General features: G+C 30.1%; 1 protein-coding gene across 1 annotated transcript in view; it reads right to left on the minus strand.

Annotated features, from left to right (window-relative positions):
• LOC107438118 (uncharacterized) overlaps positions 1-15855 on the minus strand; it is a 94386-nt gene extending 78531 nt beyond the window's left edge. The window contains exon 1 of the mRNA XM_087165590.1: positions 15560-15855. Coding sequence (XP_087021716.1) covers positions 15560-15673 — 114 coding nt within the window. The 5' untranslated portion in view covers positions 15674-15855. The remainder of the gene's footprint in view (positions 1-15559) is intronic.
• Between the last annotated feature and the right edge of the window lie 7076 nt (positions 15856-22931).

The following is a 22931-nucleotide window of genomic DNA, read 5'->3' on the forward strand; positions in this document are numbered from 1 at the left end:
ATATTGTACGTTAATCCTTCGAATCAATAAGATAAGATAAGAAGAATATGAAAATCCAACCATTTAATCAAAAACGATTAAGGTGTTCATTGTTGTTGTTGTTTGTTTGTTTTTTGCGCACATTAAACCAAATATGAATAATGCTGTGATGTTAGATTTGATGACAAGTCGTCAAGTCAAAACATTGACTACAAGGTAAAGATTTTTTTTAAAAAAAGAGTTACAATTTGAAGTTGAATTTATAAAATAAAAAAAATAACATTAAACTTTGCTAAATTGATTTATATTAAGCAGTTTGATATGAGCAAATAAGGCTTATTGAAATGAGCTGAATGAAGGAAAAGCTCTTTAAAAAGTAGCAAAAATAAATGACATTAAAACTAATTCTGTCTCTCTTTTATTTAAGGAATCGTAGAAGACAAGGCTCATTGCAATAAGCTTAAGTAAATCAGAGCTGAATTATTCCTCGACCATTTTTCAATTAGCCTTAAGGTGTGTGAGATGTTTGCAATTAGCCTCTAAAAAATATCAGGTAGAATTCAAAATACTATAGATTTTTCAAGTTAACCTGATGCTTTTTATTAGTTAATATCCTGTCATTAAACTATATCAGAAAAAACCGTATAGAAAAAAATAACTCTTCTAATTATTTTAAAAAACAATAAAAAAATTGAAAATCAAGTGCCAATTAATTAAAGAACTTAAAAATATTAATAAAACTTTTATTAGATTTGAAGAGTAATAGAAATATTTAACTATAATTTTTGAAAAATTTTAAATACTTCAAACATTAATAGCAAATGATTTTGAAATCAAGTTAAAGTACGAACATTTTTACCAGCACTAAACGAAAAAAAAAATTAAAGCATAATATTTTCCAGTTAGCTAGAAAATATTTTTTTAAAAAAACAATAAAAAATTAAAATTTAAGAATAAATTAATTTAAAATAATAATAACATTTTGTTATTTTTTAAAAAATAATGGGAAACATAAAATTAAATTTTTAAAAAAATTTAAAATGCTTTCAAATTTAATTGCGAAATTCTTAAAATCAAATTAAAAGTGCGAACATTTTTATCCCAACTTAGCCAAGAGGAAAAAAAACTGAAGCTCAATATTTTCAATTATAATAAAAATTTAAAAACACCAGTATTTTTCAATATTAAAATTTTTGAAAAATTACTTATATAAGATTCGTGAACCATTTGTGTATACTTCTCTGCATGGCAAAAGTGAATGAAAAAATTTAAAAACAATATTATCTTTAAAAAAAGATATTTCAAAAATGTGTCTTAAATTCCTATAAATGAGAAAATGTGTTTTTAATAGATTCTTGTTGTTGCTATGTTTTAAAGTCTCTAAAAAGTCACTTATAACCTTCATCCACTAAGAAGCAATCGAGATCTTATCATAACTTTCAGAAACGGAGCATTCCTTCGAGATTACGATCCAAACATTGAGTTGACACCTTGACATGAATATTATCTCACGCAACATACAATAAAAAAACAAAAGGTGAGGGGGCTGTAAAATTAGAAGTAGGGGAAATCCCTGGATCAACTGTTGCCAGAAAAGAGTTACTAGAAGGCACAAAATTAGCTTCGAAAGGACGAGGCAACCACAGAGCTATTAATAGTGGAAGTGAGACATCGGTTGATTCAGACGGCTTGAAGGTAAAAGACACAGTCATCCAGTGAAACTAAATCTGCTGTAAGGTTAAACGCGTTGGAAAATATGTACAGTTTCACACATAAACATCATTTTATAACCTTAACCTATTACGTCCATCACTATCCGTCCATCCCATCCCATCACTATATTCACCATCATTCCATCCATCCTATTACCATTGTTACAAAATGTTGCTTTTCGCAACATTTTGTAAAGCGAAACTTAATGAAAAAAAGGTAGAGAATTGAGGCTTAGACAGATAAGATATTTTTTAGTTTTGGCTAATACATTAATTTTAAAAATATCGTAATCTTGTAAGTTCGGATCAAAATATAGAGGTGTCTCTATGTAACATAAATACGTAATAGAATAAAACAGTTTTTATTGTTGTCGTTGCACTCTTATTAGTCAGAAAATCATATGGAAGAATCCAATTTCCCCATATGAATTTTCAAGATGTCTTTGATTATCATCAGCATAAAGTTGATAAAAGTTATGTAGGTGTTGCTTACCTATAACATATTTCAGTATCTCAAATTTAAAGGTGTTTGTCAGCAATATTTATTTGACTGTTAAAGGGAACTGCAAACGGGGCTATGTGCTTGGTCTTGATGATATTTTACTCTACTATAGAAACTACTCTACTATTGTTTGGACAGTAATTTCGCTTTTTTTATGGAAATGAAAGACGGTTTTTTTTTATAGTGAATAAACATTTTTTGATTGATATAATATCCATTCTGGTCTAATATCTTTTGTCATCCACCCTAAACCTACCAGTGCAATGATTCCACCCTAATAAAATTTTTGTTCCTTGCAGGTAAAAAACTGATCAAAGTGATTTTTTACCCCCTTCGCTTTTAGCCGGTTCATCTTTTTTACTCCATGATCTATATAGCTTGAGATTGTTGTAGAAAACTTATTTTTCGTTCCTAATGTCAATGCGTTTTAAAAATGGATCGTTTTCTTGACGTTTAAGGATTTGCTTCTTAAAAGCAAATCCTAGATGACACATGACAGCACAAATTTCCGCCCGTAAGACCATTAGAAACCCATATACTAAAAAAAAAAATTATTTTATAACCATCGTTAAACATCTGATCCAATTTTGGGTCTACGACTACTAATGTTCAACTCTGTAGTTTTGAACCCAATCCAGAAGACAAGGGAACTCCTGGATCAGTATTGGAAGAAATTTGCCTTCGTGGAGGACTTTTTGATGGAACTAACTCGCATTTGCCTTACATGTAAATGATAAGGTTAAGGGATCTCACTGTTAGCCTGACGACAAGGTGGGCTCTAACCCATGATCCGTCTACCACTGAGGATATTTTACGTCAGCACTGTGGTCGGTGAGAGCCGGATGCGGAATTCGTATCGGCCAGCCATCGTTAGGATTCGAACCCGGTTTACCTCATTAGAAGGAGAGCGCTCTATCCCTTGAGCCATCACGGCTCCTATACTAAGCATTGAGATTAATCCTAAGCGTTTCATGTGAAAATAAGAGGTCGAATTCGAAACATTTAATCTCTCAGTGATCTCGCTAGCTGTTATTCGTCAGTTTGCATCAATTAATACATTTATTGAGTCTTCATCAGCTGCTACTGGCCTTCCAGAATGTTCTAGTACAGCAACATCAAAATCACCGAATCGAAATTTTACAAACAAACGACAATAAAATGATTACGAAGCAAATTGATTTACAAATAGATCATAATAGAGTTAAAAATGCAAAATTCGGATGGACCAAAATAAGAAGAGGAAGTTAATAATTTCTCTCCAGTTTTAATACCAGCAGTTTTGAAATCATTTTGTAGGATTGCAATATTTATATTAGAATGCTTTTTTTAAATTATTGAGGTACTGAAAATCAATAGAAGATTTTAACTTCCTACGATTTCGGCCAATGCAAATTCTGCATGAGTAAAATGGGCACCATTTCCAAGAGCTTCAAGCATGATCTTTCGAATTGCATTAACAATTTTGCGATATAAAATCTTCTAGACTTTCGATAGCTTTGGAGATAGAACGTTCGCCTCCCAATGAGGTGAACCGGGTTTGAATACCAGTGATTGCTGGTCGACATGAATTCCGCATCCTGCTAGCACCGACCACAGTGCTGACGTAAAATATCCTCAATGGTAGACGGATCATGGGTTAGAGTCCCCTTGCCATCAGGTTAACCGTGAAAGGTTCTCGTGGTCTTCCACTCTATGTAACGCAAATGCAGGTTAATTCCCTCCGAATGTCCTCCACGAAGGCAAATTTCTCCCAATACTTAATACAAGAGTTCCCTTGTCTTCTGGATTGGGTTCAAAATTACAAGGCTACGTTGTTGAACATTAGTAGTCGTAAACCCAAAAATTGGGTCGGCAGTTCAACGTCGGTTATAAAATAAAAATATAAATTCTTCCACAGCAATTTCTGCTAAAAAAAAATTGTTTGCAATGAGTTAGTGCATAAGAGTTTCCAAATTTTTGTCTTACCCCTGTATGTCTAATTTATGTATGTTGTAACGGTGATAAAAAGCATCTTTAACTAAATTTATGAATTCAAAAATTTAATAGGAGGGTATACTTTTTTTTTACAATTTCAGATATAAAATAAAATCTATGAGAAATCCGTATGCGTGGGCAGCTATACAAATGCATGGTTGTATACTTTTACAAATTTTCGTTTTATTTTTATATTTAAAGTGGTAATAAAATGTTTGCTTTTTTTGATTTAATTTTTGAACTCGTAAATTTATTTTCAAATAATTTTAACCATCACTGCATATTAATAAATCAAGCATATACATAAAGGTTATGTACCAAGTAAAATATAAACATTTTCCGGCCTACAATACAATTCAATAATCATTTCACTACCACGTAGGAAAATCATCTTCGCCATCATCTTAAGCCTAATCATCATTATCTTAGGCCTAACATTTGAATTTCTCAATTTTCAAAATTATTTCAGAAAAGGTCCGACACGAAACAGAAAACATTGTATGTTAGTTTTTTTCCAGACAGCAATTATATCTATTGACGAACTTTGTAACGAATTTAAAATTTGGTGTGAAAAACTCATTTCCTAAGCGAAAAGCAGCAAAACGAACGTTTTTGTCTTAATTATTTACTTAAATTGATTTTTCAAATGTTTAATTACTTTTGGGACATCCAGTAGAAATGCCACTGTTATCTATATACAATTTAAGAAACTTGAATTAATCTTATACATCGCAAGCCCAAAAAATAATAAAGTATAGTAAAATACTACCGAAAATATCTTATGTTCTAATGAATAGATTTTCATGTTCGAAAAATCAATCTAATAAACAATGAATTAAAACTAACTATTAAGTAACGGAATCAGACACATAGTCGTACTTTATCTGAAACATACACTACCATACTATAATGGAAGAAACACTTTTAGCTTTTTGACATTTTCTTAAATTGCTCAAGATATATTTAGAGGATTATTTTGTATTTTTAGAGGTGTTCAGTTTATGCGAGTTTTCATACCTAGCAATAAGGTTTAAAACTTTCAGGAGTTTGAAGGAATGACAATAAATTACAAAAGAAAGCAAGTAATTGTGAGTACTCTATGTCAGAAAACCAAGCAATAAGTTTGTAACTAATATCGATTACTTTAGTTGTTGTTTGCAACAACTGTATTACATTTCGTAAACCTAGATTAAATATTTATGGAGATATAGACATTCAAAACTAATTCTTTTGCTTGCGCTTTTTTACTATAACTTTAAAAATATTCAATAAAATTTAACAATATTTTTGAAGCATTCTAAAATTATTAACAAAATTATTGTTTTAAAATGTGAAAAAAATTCTCTAAAAACTGCGCAAGAAATGAATATTTAAAGTGTTTCTTTTATACGGTACATACGAGGAAATATTTTTTAAAAATTTCAGAATTTTAAAGTGAATCGTATTTGAAAACTAATAAAAAAATGTGATTTGAATATCTTAAATGTTTAAAAAGTTTCCAGCGATTTTCCAATTAATTTTTGTAGTTTAAAAAAGAAATCTCTAATTGGTAAGGGGTTTTCCACAAGTTATATTTTGTAACATAAGGGAAAACTTAATAACAAATAATAATACTTTACAATAATAGTCCACACACGCAAATGCGTGGTATAAGGAAAGAAGACAATGCCAGTGTCATTTTTAATCAATCTTGATTAATAGTGCAAAATATAATTTGGGAAAAAATTCTTATCATTCTTAGATTTCTTTTAAAAAGTAAAAAAAATATTTAGGAAATTGCATGAAGCTTTTTAAATTTGTAAGATATTCAAATCAGATTTTTTTCATTAGTTGTCAAATACGATTCACTTCAAAATCTATCTATACATAATAATAAACGCGGGTGTGTGTGTGTCTGTTTGTCTGTCTGTCTATCTGTAATCACAATATATCGCCCCAGAAGCCTCGCCCAGCCCTTCGCTTTGATATATTTGTCGCTGTTCATAATTGTTATAATAAGTTTTTTCTTCTTTCCACGCTCTATTTTTTTTTCTTAAGCGAAGACGATAATTTTTGTAGCGATATAGAAATGGAAATTGATACCATAAAAAATTATATAGAAATAGAAGTTGATACCATAAAATATTAATTCGTTTTCGTGTTCTTTTCATGTATTTAGCATTTTAGTTTTTTTTTTCTTAAGCGTTGTAGCTATATAATATATAAAATAGAAATTTAAGACAAAATTGCAGGACAGGAACACTTTAATTGTCCACTAATCTTCAGATTTCCTGCTATGTTTTAAAAAACTTTATTTGTGAAAACCTTTAGTGTGGCGGACAGCTGGCCGCCTTAGGCGGCTAGTATGAAATAAAAATTTTATTTTTTCACGCATGCGCATTATAAAAGAACTACTTTAAATACTCATATCTTGCACAGTCTTTAATGATTTTTTTTCAAATATTAAAACAATAATTTTTGCTCCCAAAATATAGCTAAGTTTAATTGAATATTTTTAAAATTATAGTGAAAAACCAAAATAGGGGGAATAAAATGGTGTTCTATAAAAATTTCTATATCTCCATAAATATTTAAGTTAGGTTTACGAAATTGTATGCAGTTATTGCAAATAACAAGCCAAGCAATTTATACAAGTTACAAGCTTATTGATTGATTTATTAACATAGAGTATTCAAAAATATTTGCCTTATTTAATAATTTATTGTTGGTCCTTCAAACCTCTGAAAGTTTTAAACCTTATTGATATGCATGAACTAAATACCGCATGACCTAAACACCTTTAAAAATACAAAGCAGTCCTCTAAGTATATCTTGAGGAAAATGTCCAAAACTGTTAAAAAAAATGTCCAGAACTGTAAGTGTCTCTTCCATTCTTGTAGGGTAGTGTACCTATTTTTTGACAGATTTGAATTCTAAACAATCGAAACGGAGGTTGTAGCCTCAATCTGAAGTTATGGTTCCAATGTAACAGGAGATCAGTCTGTAGTTTGAAACCCTTCATATTATTTACTTTATTTTACCATAGCTCGGTAACTTAAGAGAATTAGAAAAAAGTTTTGCTTTTGCTCAATGTTCAATAATTCTTATATGAAAAGATATAAAACCATATGAAAAGATAATTTTAATATTTCTTTTAGTTTTTATTATTTTATTCAATAATGGTTGAAACTTTTTAAATTGCGAGATAAACTAAGTTTTACATCATTTTAAACTATGTCATTTCAAATGACAGAATACAAAATTCAAACGAAATCGATCGAATGGTTTCTGAGTTATAAAATTATGAAAAGTTGTATTTTTTAATTTTTCTTTTCTCAAGAATAGCACATTTTTTTATACGCATAATAGTAGAAATTAAAAATAGTACTTTTTGCCCATAAAAACTCTTGCAACTTGTGAATTACTAATGTAACTGATTTGTGTTCATTGATTTATCTCACTCGGTAAAACAGGAAACAATGCCTGGCTGATGTAGAAAGGAATTTTTCAGGTGCATAAATAGGTGTAATTTAAACATTCTTCATTTATATATAAAAACTAAACAGTCGATAATCTATTATAATAATATATTTAACACTGTCTACCAGCATTTTTTTAATACAAATAATAACATAACATTTAAAGTAATCTCTTTTTTCACGATCACTACTTATGAGACATTAATAATGGTTAAAAGAAGTATTGGCATAACATATGATTGTTTTCTTTTTATCTTGTTGTTATTGATAGGAGATCATCAATAATAATCATTAAAAAATCATTGGCAGAAGAAATATTGTTTGAGTAATCTTTTTTAACTCAATCACTATAAACATGACTACATAAATAACTGTCATGAGAAAGATTGGCGTTTCATTTGAGTAATCTCTTTTATTTCGATCATAGTAAATAGGCATTAAAAAGATTGGGAGACGAAATATCGACTTATCATTTGAGTAATCTCTTTTAACTCAATCACTACAAATATGAAGACATAAATAATGACCTTAAGAAATATTGGCTTATCACTTGAGTATTCTCTTCTGCCTTGATCATTATAAATAAGACATTGAAAACATTGAGAGAAAAAATATTGGCATACCATTTGAGCAATCAAACTCTTTCAACTTCATCACTACAAATATGACAAAATAAAAACGATCATAAAAAATATTGGCTTATCGTTTGAGCAATCTTTGATATCTTGAACAATATTAATGGGACATTAAAAACATTGGCAGAAGAAATTTTGACATAACGTTTGAATAATCTCTTTTAACTCCATCACTACAAATATGACAAAATTAAAAACGATCATAAAAAATATTGGCTTATCGTTTGAGTAATCTTTGATATCTTGAACAATAATAATGGGACGTTAAAAACATTGGCAGAAGAAATTTTGACATATCGTTTGAGTAATCTCTTTTAATTCTATCTCTACAAATATGACAAAATTAAAAACGATCATAAAAAATATTGGCTTATCGTTTGAGTAATCTTTGATATCTTGAACAATATTAATGGGACATTAAAAACATTGGCAGAAGAAATTTTGACATAACGTTTGAATAATCTCTTTTAACTCCATCACTACAAATATGACAAAATTAAAAACGATCATAAAAAATATTGGCTTATCGTTTGAGTAATCTTTGATATCTTGAACAATAATAATGGGACGTTAAAAACATTGGCAGAAGAAATTTTGACATATCGTTTGAGTAATCTCTTTTAATTCTATCTCTACAAATATGACAAAATTAAAAACGATCATAAAAAATATTGGCTTATCGTTTGAATAATCTTTGATATCTTGAACAATATTGATGGGACATTAAAAACATTGGCAGAAGAAATTTTGACATAACGTTTGAATAATCTCTTTTAACTCCATCACTACAAATATGACAAAATTAAAAACGATCATAAAAAATATTGGCTTATCGTTTGAGCAATCTTTGATATCTTGAACAATATTAATGGGACATTAAAAACATTGGCAGAAGAAATTTTGACATAACGTTTGAATAATCTCTTTTAACTCCATCACTACAAATATGACAAAATTAAAAACGATCATCAAAAATATTGGCTTATCGTTTGAGTAATCTTTGATATCTTGAACAATAACAATGGGACATTAAAAGCATTGGCAGAAGAAATTTTGACATATCGTTTGCATAATCTCTTTTAACTCAATCACTTCAAATGACAGTATAAAAACGATCATGAGAAGCATTGGCATAACTTATCAGTAATCTCTTTCAACTTGATAAGTATTGATAGGACATCATTAATAATGATCAAAAAATATAGGCATAAGCATAACATTTGAGAAATATTTTTCAACTCAATTACTACTAATATGAAAACATAAATAATGGTCATAAAAACAATGCCATTACGTATGAGTAATCTTTTTTTTTTATCTTGATCAGTATTAATAGGACATTAATAATGGTCATAATATGTAGTTATAAGCGAGAAATCGTTTTTTTTAACTCAATCACTACCAATATGACAATATAAATAATGGTCATAAAAAGCATTGGCACAGTAATGACTTTTATCTCTATTACTAACATGACATCATTAACAATGATCATAATACAACTTAGCAAGATGTCATCAAAACAAGACAGCATCACTTGCGTAACTATCAGTTATAGAATGATTGATGCAGTATTCTACTGTCAAGGTCATATGCCACTGCAAGCGAATCATTTTTAGCATGGTAAGCTTTTCTTGGTGGTTGTGGGAAGAATACTGGCTTAGTGTCAATACGTTTTATTCTCTTTTACGAGCCATTCAGTGCCAAAGCTATTGTTTTTTATGTTTGTTTCTTTCCTTTACACACCCCCGGAAAAGTTAGTTGTTTATATAGCTAAATTTAAAAACAAGCCCAGTATATGACCTTGGGAAAATATACTAGACATTCGAATAGTGGAAGAATGTTTGAAACACATTTTAATATATTCATAGTTACCATTAAATTTAATTAAAAATAGTTGTTTATATAACTTTTGCAGCATTTTTATATGGGGATGTAGTACATAACCTAAGTGCTGGTAGAATTTGCATTCTGAAATTACGGTAAAATAACCGGAAGCGGTCTGGTCTATTCAATTTGCCGTAAGGTTTAAGGTATGGAACATTTTTTTAACTTTTGAAACTTTTTACAACTAGTATGTTTAAAATACTATGAATACAAAACTATAAAGGTTTTTAAAACCATTTATAACTAGTATGGTTTCAAAACCATAATAAAAAAAGTTAACTGGACGTTTGAGCGAGGTTTTTCGTTAGGTAATGTGCATTGTGGGATGTAGTTTAATTAGTTTATCTGGTTGTTTCACCTGTCGTAATAGACTTTGAAATACTAGACATTGCGTTAGGCAGCTTTAAGTTGCTGCCATCTATACGTGAATGAGAGTATCGTATTCTAATAGTCCAGGGTCACACATTGGGGAATGCAGGACACTGGAAATCAATTCCCCGTTCTGCCGGTCATGAGATTGACAGATTATACCTTTCAGCTATAATTATTTACCCATCTGTAAGGAGCTAGGTGGCTTCATTCGGTGAACTTAGTTTTTGCTATAAAATTCTGGTTGTTTAACTGTATAAGGTGAAAGCAGTTAATAAACGGTTGTTCTCTCAGTTAAGTTTGAATATCATATTATTTATTGTTATTTGACTGTTTTCTTTAAAGATGGTTATATAACAATTCAATAAATTGTTATTTAACCTTTTTTCCGAGATATTTCCCACAATGTATATAATATATTGCATGGCTAAATGGAGCAACCTACCATGAAGGCTGCCACAGTTTTTCCTTAGAAAAATATTAAGTATATTTATACACAATATATTTTAATAGCAGCTATTCAGCAATATAGCTGATTTGAAGGCACGGAAAAATAATCCAAATTGTACAAAATAGACTTAGTTGCTGTTAAGAATGTTTTTTTAAACTATTTATATTATTTCACGATAACATAACCTTTTACGTATGTAATTTGAGGGATAATGTACGTTCAGAACAAAAAAGGGCAATTTTTATTAATTTTTTTTCAAATGTTACCAGAACTTTGATAGCATTAATAGAAGTTTGTGATCAAAGTTTTAGAAAAAAATAATTGTAGCTGAAAGTATGGCTTTTAATTGTTGATAATTAAAAAGTTGCCTGCGAACGAATTTCAAATTTTTAAATTAAATTTTTTCCTAAGTACGCTGTTTCTAGGTATTTAAATAAATGTAAATGTAATAACCGTATAAAATTATCACACACCTAGTGGTAAAATTTCTATCTTTTTCATCTAACATTTCTTTGAAAAACACACTTTAATTACATTTGTACATCCATTAAAAAATTAAATAAGGATATTTACTCAATCAAATGCACTTCAAAATAAACAAGGCACATCAAGGAGTATTTGAAACAATTTTCATAACAATGAAACAAAAACTGATACGTAAGGAGCTTTTAAAAGTTGTGAGAACACTGAACAAATTCCATAAAGAGGAAAAGCAACTTCGTTCACAAAAACTGTATATAGAATATATACAGATCTTCATCAATTCCGACTTTTTTTAACTCAATGAGGAAAACTCCGATTTGAACACGTAAAATGTAAATTTCTTTAATATCTCAAAAACCAAATGGTGGATTTTGGAAGGATTTTTCTCATTTTGAATTTCCATTGTCCCTTTAAATTATTTAAAAGGAATTATTTAAATTATTGATATGGTATTTCAATTAGTTATGCGGTTTAAGTTTTTGATATCATTTTAAACCAAATTCAATAAGAGGAAACCTTCATGACAAATTTGGTTTTAACAACAAAATTTAAAATGCACAAAAAAGGGAGTTCTGGGAAAGCAAGAGTGAACTTAAAGCGTCAAAGAATAAAAAACAATTTAAAAATATTTAAAAAAATTATACAACAGATTGACTCAATATTGTGCAATGAAAAAGTAAGCCTGTCTTGCATTTTAGTATCTTGGGAAAAAAATCAGCTTTTGAAAGTTCGTGGTTCACTCTTGGTTTATCTGAATTCACTTTTTTCTATATTTTAAATATAAAATTAGCAGTGAAGGTGAAACAGAATTTGCCATGTACTGTTAGAAATTTCTAGGAAAAAATGTTAAATAACAATTCATTTAATTGTTATTTAACAATATTCAAAGAAAACAGTCAAATAACCAAAAATAAGATGGTATCCAAACTGTTTACTGTGAGAAAAACAGTATATTAACTGGTTTCACCTAATACGGTTAAACAACCAGAATTTTATCGCACCAACCAGACCCATCTAATGAAGCCACTTGGTTCCTCGCAGCTGGGTACATAATTATAGGGCTAATCTGTCAATCCCATGACCGACAGAACCTAGGGGTTTGAGTCCAAACGTTGACACCACAATGTTTCCTTCATTCTCTCAACACTTGAAGAGTTTCCAGTGTCCTACACTTTTCCATTTGTAACTCTCTAGACTATTGGAACATGATACTCTCATTCACACATAGATGGCAGCACCATAAAGCTCCTTAGCACAAGGTCTAGTATTTCAAAGTCACTTACGATAGATGAAACAACTAGATGAACTAATTAAACCACATTCCAGTGTTCATTTGATGAAACGCAACTCAACCACAACCTAGCTCCTACATCCAGTTAAATTTAAAATATCCGGTTTTGAAACCATGATAGTTGTAAATGGTTTATATAGTATAGTATAGTTTTGTATAGTTTTGTTATTATGGTATAGTTTTGTAATTATGGTTTTCTTAACCATACCAGTTGTGAACGGTTTCAAAACCGTAAAGGTCAAAAATGTTCTTAACTGCAAATTTTACAGTTGTTTGGATGGACAAACTGCTGCCGGTTATTTTACCGTAATTTCGGAATGAAAATTCTAACAGTGTGAGACATTTCGCCGGTAATATAGCGTTCTCTTAAACCAAGAAACAAAGATTAAACAATAAATATTTCGTTATATAAGTTTTAATTTATTTATGTTTAATAATATACATTTCGATGACATTTTGAAGTCAATGGAGGTTACCCCAAAGAAGGACCAACCTCCATTAAAGACCATGTAATTCACCATTTAACCCTTTCCTTCTCGCCCCCTTGAAAATGACGGGGTGAGGCTTCGCCCTCTATTTCTCACTCCCGTGATATTTCCGGGCTGGAGTGTTCAGTAGTAACGCTCCAATAAGAATAAAACTAATTCATTTCTTTTTCCCGGAAAACATTTTATTTCTCATTTTACACACCAGATGGCAGTACCGGGATATTTTTAAGGTGATTGCAGATAGTTAATTTATTTTAAACTAGATGTCAGCACTAATCAGGGATACAGGGATAAAAAAATAGGCACTTTTATGACCGTTTTCTTGGAAATTAACCGATCGTTAAGGGGTTAATTGATGAACAGAATGGTCATTCCCGAGAGGTTTCACCTTCTACTTTTCTCACATGTTTTTTTTTTTTTTCTTTTTTTCCATAGGTAGATCACTTTTTGTAACTAGCAATTAATGGGTTAAAAGGTTCGCCGATAAACAAGAGATACAAAATAACGTTTGATATGAGTTTAATTAGTATTTATACATAAAGGCGGACAAAATGACTCAAAATCTAACTTAAACCAAGAATCATACATTAAATCATTAAAATATCAGTTTTGCTGCCACTAGAAAACATCGGATCACGTTAGTGCATTTATGGAAAGTGATTTTATTATGTGTAATGAGTTATGAACATTTTACATTTGGTTCAAAAACTGTTTTGAATGGCCTTAGGTACAACATTTGAAATGGTAGCAAAAATTAAAGCTGAGCGTTTGATTTAAAATTGTTTCGACCAATTCGATATTTAACTAATTCAAAGACAAATAATATACATGATTTAGATTTCCATTGAAAAGCTACCTATTCTGTTTTAACAAAAAGGATTCAAGAACTGTAAAATTTTAAATAAAATTTCTCATATTTATAAATAAAATGCTTTTTCTAAAAAAAAACCTTAATACCAACAAATTTTTAATGCATCACTTGGATATATCCTTAGTATTTCCTTTAATATATTTTGTGTTACATATTATATATCTATATCTTCCAAAAAAGGCAAATAGTGGTTACATTATTATCGCATTAATAGAATATATTTTAATAAGGTGAAAAAAAAATACTGGCATAAATATGTTTGTTTAAATATTTTATGTTATAAATACATTTATTTAAATGAGAAAGCATATGTATCTTTAGTTTTTAAAAGTAAAGCAGTAGCTAAGAGAAAAAAAAATATTCACATTTTTAAATGCAGTTAATTAGAATTTTCTCTCTGCAGTATAAGAGATTAAGTAAAATTTGGAATAAAACATTATAATATGTCATATAAGATACAACTGTCCTAAGTTTCAAGATAAAAGTTAGTCTTGAAATATTAATGTAACCAGTCTTTTTCGAGGCAAGTTTAGAACTTACAATTTCTTTTCCCTCTAGAATACAAATTTATAAATTCTTTTTTTTTATAGAAAAAAAAAATAAAGTAAGTAATTGCCTTTAAATGCTAAAGTCTAAAAGAACGAAAGATTAGAATTTAAGAAGAGTAACCGTTAATTCAGTAAAATAGTTTTTAACCGTAAACGTAACAAATTTATGAAAGTGATAATAAAGTTACGTTAACACTAGTGAAAATTTTCTTTTTAATTAAATAATTTATTAATTACTTTAATTAATTTTTAATTAATTTTCATATTAGTGATTAGAGATCTCAAAACTTAGAACTCTCATACAGATATAATTCATTTAAAAAATAACATGCAGTGGTAAAAACAAATGCCTTAAAACATCGGCATTAATTTCATTTTCGTCCACCACTTTTAAAGATTTACAAAGAGCACGAGAACCTTACATAAACCAGAAGGAAGTTTTTAAGCATAAAAAAAAAGTTAAATAAAAACATTTACCATTTGAGTAGTTGAAGGTTCTCCATAATCTTTGTCACATTTAATTCCAAAACCCCATTCAATTGAATTAACTAAGAATAACCGTTAATACAATAAAATAGTTTTTAACTGCAGACCTAACAAATTTAAAAAAGTGGTAATAAGTTACGTTAACCCTAGTAAAAATTGTCTTTTTTAATTAACCTCAGCAATTTTTAATTAGTTTTTATATCAATGATCAAAGATCTGACAACTTAGAACTCTCATACAGATATAATTCCTTTACAAAATAACTTACAGTGGTAGTCGCAAATGCATTAAAATATCGACTTTAGTTTTATATTTTTGTTTACCACTTTTAAAAATGTGCAAGATACACGGGAACCCAATCAGAAAGAAATGAAGCATAAAAAAATTAATAAATAAATAAATAAATAAAATAAAAAAATATTTACCGTTTGAATAGTTAAAGGTTCTCCATAATCTTTGCCACCTTTGATTCCAAAACCCCATTTTTGGGAAGAATCGCTCCTTTTCAATGATATCAGAAACGGACGTTGAAAAGCCATTGTTTTTATTTATTTATTTAATGTCAAATGTAGCGCAAAAAATATATAAATCTAAAATCGCGTTGTATAAATATAAATTATTCGTTCGCTCAAATTACAGCCACCCTCGAAACTATATTACCTTCTCTGTCTGGCTGGCTGTTCGACTATATTTGACTATTTTGAGTCACATTCGAATTCGGCAACACGTGCTTGGGTTTACTACAAGATGTATGTGACAGCAACACTTCGCCAATTCATTCGCCAAACCCTTCGAAACAAGAAAGTCTGTTCTTACTTTGAAAAGACTTTTGTAAGACAAGCACCAAATTAAATCGTGCGTTGCATTAATTAGACAGTGATTTATATTTTGAACCCCTCAAAAGAAATTTTCTTTCTTTTTATAGATAATGAAAATTATTCTATTTTGCTTAGATACATGATAAAATAATGGTTGATTGACTTATTTTAATTCCCTTTTTACTCTTTTGTCCATTCTCACTATTTAATTCTATATTTTTAGAAATAATTGAATCACAATTTCAGTTTGAATGATTTCACAATGTTTGTTTTTATGAAGTATATAAGAGAAAATCAATATTTTAATGCTAATCATAAACAGAAGATCTCTCAAACAAAAAAAGAATTTAAAAGATCCATTATTTTTTTATTTAATTAACATTAATAGTGAAATGATTAAGAAGAGGTCTGTATTCTTATCTTTATACTTACAGCTATTGATAATTCAATGGAAAAATTGTTTTAAACAATGGAAAAATTGTTTACGGAATTTTGTAAAATTTTCTGAAACTTTGGAACCTATAGTTCTACTGAAGGTATGAAGTTGTGCTCAAATACCCCTGAAATTTATAAAATTATCCATTTTATTTTATATTTTATAACTGCCGTTGAACAGTCGACCCGATTTTTGGGTTTACGACTGCTAATGCTCAACTCTGTAGCCATGTAAATTTGATCCCAATTCAGAAGACAAAAGAACTCCTGTATCAAGTATTGGAAAAAATTTGCCTTCGTGGTGGACTTTTTGATGGAACTAACCCGCATTTGCGTTACATGGGGCGGTTAAGACCACAACAACCTCTCACGGTTAGCCTGATAGCAAGGGGGCTCCATTCCGTGATTCATCAACCACTGAGGATATTTCACGTCAACGCTGTAGTCGGTGAAAGCTGGCTGCGGAACTCGTATCAACCAGCCATCTCTGGGATTCGAACCCGGTTCACCTCATTGGAAGACGAACGCTCTATCCCCTGTGCCACCACGGGCCTAAAATTATTCATTGAATTACATGGGGAAATCCGTTTTTTTTATGCAGGAAAGCTTGCAACTAAAAGTTTGAAGAAAGAAGGAACAGATATTCAAAGGGGCTAATAATACAATTTCAGAACTAATTTTTTTTCAAAATAGGACTATATCTGAATCGAACTACTATCAACACAGGACTATATTCAAAATGACACTGTATTTGAATGTTTCAATAAAGGATTATATGCATGAAAATGTTGCTTCTATGAGAATATGACTATATGCAGCGAGTAAAACTTCAAGTTCTTAAAGTTAAAGCGAAAAAAAAATTTTTTTTTCGTTTTAAAAAAGTAGTTTTTAAAGGATAACAAGACAAATTACTGTTGAAAGTACAAGTACATATTGAAAAAAACTATAAGAACTACGTTTGAGAAACTAAGTATACTGGTACAGAAAATCATAAATGAAAAATATTGCTTAAATACTAGGAACGTCTATTTAAGTTAAACAAATCAGGTTGAATTTAATTTTCTCTAGAATAAACTTGACATCTCAACCACTAACAACAATTAGAAAGAAACATTCAAGTTAAAGTTTCAAGAAAACGTAAAAATTTCATCCCAGAGAAGTCCGTTGCGTTGCATAACGTTCATATTGTTACGGAGGAGAAATTTGTCACCCGAGACTGATTTATGAGAGAGCATTCGGGGCACGAGCCCAGGGTCCCCAATTTGTGAGGAGCCCCATTCCAAATAACGTAAGAAAAAAAAATATTTTTTTTTTTTAAGAAACTAGTTTGGCTTTTAAATTGTAATGGCTTCTGGATTTTCTTTCACTTTTTTCATATTATAACGTAAACTTTCATGTAAATATTTTAAAATGCAAATCACATTTAATATGAGTCGTTTTCATTTCATAAAATTATTTGAGAAATAGTGTTTTTTTTTAACATAAATAATAACTCTAGAAATTTTTTAGAATGCTATAGATGCTTTGTTTCGTACTTAGTACGAATATCTTAGTACGAATTAGTACATAATTTCCATCATTCACACCAACAACTTTTACTCCATTTAATAAATTTTAGCATTTTTTTCAAAATGTAGCTAAATTAAATTTTGAATTTCTGTATAATGAGCAAAATAAAATAAATTTTCAATATGAATAAATTTTCATTAATGCCCAGATCGTCATGTTCTAGAACTCAATCTTAATGATTCGAGGGGGAAACTTCAATTATGCTAATTAATGAGTGCAGACGATATTTTAAGTTGCAAAATCAGACATAAAAACACACTTTCTCTGAACAAACATAATTTTTTTTCGAAAGATTCGGATTTCGGATCCCCAAAATATAGGAGACAGCCGCAATCTGCGAAATATGGTCCAAATAGCTCGGTCAGTAGAGGAATCCAAAATTTGGACCCCTTAATGTTAATTTTACCTTTTGCGTATTTCACCGTAACTCGAAAACTTTTTAAACAAATTGAAAAATTTTTACATAAAATTATAAAATTTGTTCTTCTAAAGATAATTCCATGCAAATTATAACTTTAGGTAAATATTTATTATTTTAAATTATTCTATTTAATAATAGTCGAAAAAAATTATAATTGTAAGATATGCAATTTTTTACATCATTTTAAGCAATGCAGTTTTGAATGATTTAATTCAAAATTTGAGCGAAATCGGTCGATTAGTTCCGGAGAAATCAATTAGTGAAAAATTCGTATTTTTAGCTTAATTCTTGATTTTTTTTAATTCAGGTAAAAAATAATTTAAAACAAATAAAAACTTGTATTATATTTACGGTAACTTTCAATGAAGATAAAAATCTCCAAAAAAGAAGAGTGAGTTGCCAAAAGCCATTTGATTGTAAATTAGCAGCACGAACTAAGTAATGGCAAAGTTCAGGAAATCATCTTTTGCGATCGAAGCATGCGTCCCCTATAAATACACTATTCAAATTAAACGGCTTGGCAACCCATTTTCATTTTCAAATATTATTCTGTTTCTCAAATCTAAGTAGAATATTCTTTCAAATTTTTTTAGTGATTCAAATGTCTTCAGTAATTTTTCACTTGTTGTTGTTGTTTCTAATGAGGCTTGCCTTACGGGCAAGCCTGTTTGGTGAAACCGAGCAAATTTAAAGCAGAGTGTGCGTTTCTTGTTTTTCAGTGGCGCCATCTATGGCCAAGAATTCGACTTCAGTCACACCATACGTCGCACCCGTTTATAGGGCGAACCCACTAATGCACCCACAGATCGTAATTTTGACCTGAATCAGAGAACGATCGATCTCCAATCCAGTACCCCCAGAGGTATTGATTTGTTATGGGAACATGGAGGACTTTCGCGACTCGACAGATTTAACGTGCATCAGTCACTTTACTACACGGGGAGTCTTCGGCCAGCGGGGTTCGAACCCACGAACTCTCGGACATGGGTCCAGCGCCCTACCGACCAGGCTAAAAACTTCTTTATATTTCATGATAGTATGGGGACATTTCCTTTCTAAACTTTTTCAACCAATGCCAAAAGAGATCTGAGGCAACATAGAAATTCTTGCTGAAAAACCATTGTTTACATCACCGAAAAAGGAGATAACGAAAACCTTGTGGCAACCCTACAGTGTTTGTGACTGAAAAGAAAGAGAAGCAGAAAGAAAGATCTCCTTCGACTCTTTCTTTTTCCCCTTTAACTTCTGAAATATCTCCTGTCGTCATTCTACAATTTTAACACTCTCTGCGGTAAAGAAAGATGATGCTTATTTTATCTTCTAGCCCCTCATCTACAAGAGAAAGATATATTGATTTTGAGACGCAATAAACGAAGACACGAGGTAACAATATCAAAGCTTTAAAAAAAAGTGCCTATTGAGTTACGTCACCTTTAATAAGTTATCAAAAATATAAAAAAGAATGGCGCACTCGTAGTTATTACAGAATGTTCGTAATAAAATTAAACAAATTTTAAAAAAACGTTACAGCTTGTCTTAGAAAATTTTAAAAAAAGTCTCATTGACAGTGCCTCATTATTACCCGTTGACATTGCTTTCGTGCAAAACTTCGTCATATGAAAAAAAACGTTTTGAAAAAAAAATGGTTTGAGAATCAGAACTTAAAACTAAATTAATAATTTCTAATGTGACTACCACTTTAGTTTTACAAAATATTACAAATGAATAATTTTTCATTAAAATGCAACTACTCATACTATTAATATACTTTGATGAACAAGAATATCTAAGTTTGACCGAAATAAATTTTAAAAAGATGCACTAAGTATCGTGCCTCCCAACACGAAATATTTTGTAACAAACCATCCATTAATGAAGATATCGTAAAACGAAGACGAATATGGCTTCAACCAAATTAGATATGATCCCTGCAAATGTAGCAAGCATATGGGCACCTGACTAAAGAAAGAAAAAGAGGGAGATTAGGAATACAATGCTAAAGTTGCCTGGAGGAAGATCTTAGCAGGAATGGTAGGATGGAAGGAAGAATATTGCCTGAACAAAGACAGGAGTGTTAGGAGGTGAAGACTCGACATGTTTTGTGTCAGAGCTGCACGAAAAGGAGAGAATATTGATTTTAAATATTATATTTAAAAAATAATAACCAAGCAAAGTGATTAAGTTCACACTTTATTCTAATAGAATCGGTAATTAAATCTTTACAGGTGAATGATAGCGAACAGCTAAATGTTAGAAAAATTCATATGATAAAGTGTAATTCGAGATAAAGGCAAGGGTGGGTGACTATGCTCTCAGAATTTTTTTCCAAAAGAACTTTTTTTAGTCTTTTTGTAAGCATGTGGGATCGTTCCAATTTCCTTTCAAGAAAGAGGGGAGGTAACAACTTGAGCTTTACCAAAATGTGCGAAATAAAGTGCCTTTTCCGAATCTTTTTATCTGACATCATAATTTTTTGTAATCATCATTAGTTTTTTTTTTATCTCACGCATGAAAATTCAATAGATTTTAAAAAGATTAAAATATATAAAAGTAGCGATATAAAAATAATTAAATCCCGTGATATGTTGCAGAGAATGTCATAATCGAAAATAAAATTGATATAAATTGACGCTGTATTGATGGGGAGGAGGAAAGACGATTGAAGTTTGTATATTCGTATGTGCTGAACGTTAGACAACATTGTATTAATCGCATTGATATCATTGATTTTTGACACCGAAAAACGGAGTGACTTCGAAACCCTTTTAAGACAGATTTTTTTTCTTTCTCTCTCTTAAATTGCAATAAAAAGTTCTGAATATTTCCCAAAATATAACTGAATAACTCATTTTCAGTTCGGTAAAAAAAAAAGTTTATAGTGATACTAAGTCACTACCATGAGAGAGGTGACATTGAAATATTAATGCTAATGTATTATTTAAAATTGACAAAAATCTTCTTCCGATAATGTGTGTTTTGTACTTCGATAACTTTCTTGATATCAACACACAAATTTTTAAAATAAATCAAAAAATTTTGTTTTTAATATCCAAACTTTTCTTTTATAAAAAAAAACACAATATAATTACTACCATATATGTTACAAATATCTATGTTAAAATCAACGTTGGAAAAGTTGCAAGAAATATTATTTGAAAATGGGATTTTTTTTTTATTTGCAACATTCTTAGGTCCGACTTTAGAGGAAATATTAGCAGGTAAATCACTCCTCTAAAGGTTCGACCACCTCTATCATGTTGTCCTTTTTCGGCCTTATCAGAAATTGGTGCCTCTGCACTTTCATCGATATCTGCTAATATACTCCTAGGGTACAGTTTGATGAAATATTAAACAAAAATATAACAAACCTTGTTAGTTCCTAGTGATTCCTCATCAGCTAAGGTTTTATTTACCTTAACTACTTCCACTGATATTGTGATGTCAAAACGAAAATTACCCACAACAGTTTTGTCATCACAATTTTCCCCCCAACAGTCATACCTTCCCTCATCAGTCCTTAACTGAAGACATTGTTTATTCAAATATAATTCATCTTGTCTTGAAATTCTTTGTTTTGGCTCTCAATAGAGAGAATAATTGCAAAAGTGCATATCAATAGAGGGATGAAGAGATAGAGGTGTAGTGCAGCTTCGAGGAGAACTCCTCCAGACTTAAAGTCTGGGGCTGTCTGCTGCTATGGTAACAAACGAGAGCACATTTCTAATGTGGGTTAAATGGAGAATTGAAGGTGTCGATTGGCTTACACAAGCTGCCCTATGAAAAGATAAAGACAAAACTATTCACCCCACATCCCTATTCGAAGTGACTTTCCCTCGTAACCATAGTAACCGCCATGACGCGAGAATGATGTCTAGAGGAGTTCTCCCGAAAGCCGCACTATAATATATTTTAAATAAGGACCCGTTTTAAGTCAAAAGTGTCCCGGAAATTCGGATGTCCTGGGGTCTATTGACCAGAAATTTCCAATGTCTTGCGGCATCACTGCATTAATCTTCCAAAAAAAAAATATGGCTCAAAGTCACAGCCCTAAGTGCTGTATTCTTCTTTACCACGGCAGAGAAAATAAAGCGAAAGGCAGAAAAAAGTTTCTATTTGCAATGTTACGTTCATTATACTAAGAATTTGAATATCAGTATATCTTATTGATAATATCGTAAATATTACTCGCAAATGAAACCTTGCAATGTTAAATGCAGACAGCAAAAAATACACAACCAAAATACAGTTTTTCAGCCAAATAAGATTACTAATATGCATTAATAATTTCAGAAATTACAACTATTTAACAACCTAATATTACTTCTGAAACTGGGCCTAACTCTCAAATTAATATATTTCTCGTACCCAGCGGTAAAGAAAGACCTCATTTCTTTTTCGCGTTGGCAACAAAGAATTAAAATATTAAGTATGTAAGTTGTCATAAGCATGAAAGCATAAATCTAGATATTTACAAGTTTCCAAATGAAAATTCTTTTCTTCCACAGTCAAAGAAAAAAAAACATAATTATAATTTTGTTTCTGAAAGTTTTTCCA

Source organism: Parasteatoda tepidariorum, chromosome 6, assembly GCF_982258835.1.
Source record: "Parasteatoda tepidariorum strain Cologne lab strain chromosome 6, Ptep-v5.0, whole genome shotgun sequence".
Lineage (NCBI taxonomy): Eukaryota > Metazoa > Arthropoda > Arachnida > Araneae > Theridiidae > Parasteatoda > Parasteatoda tepidariorum.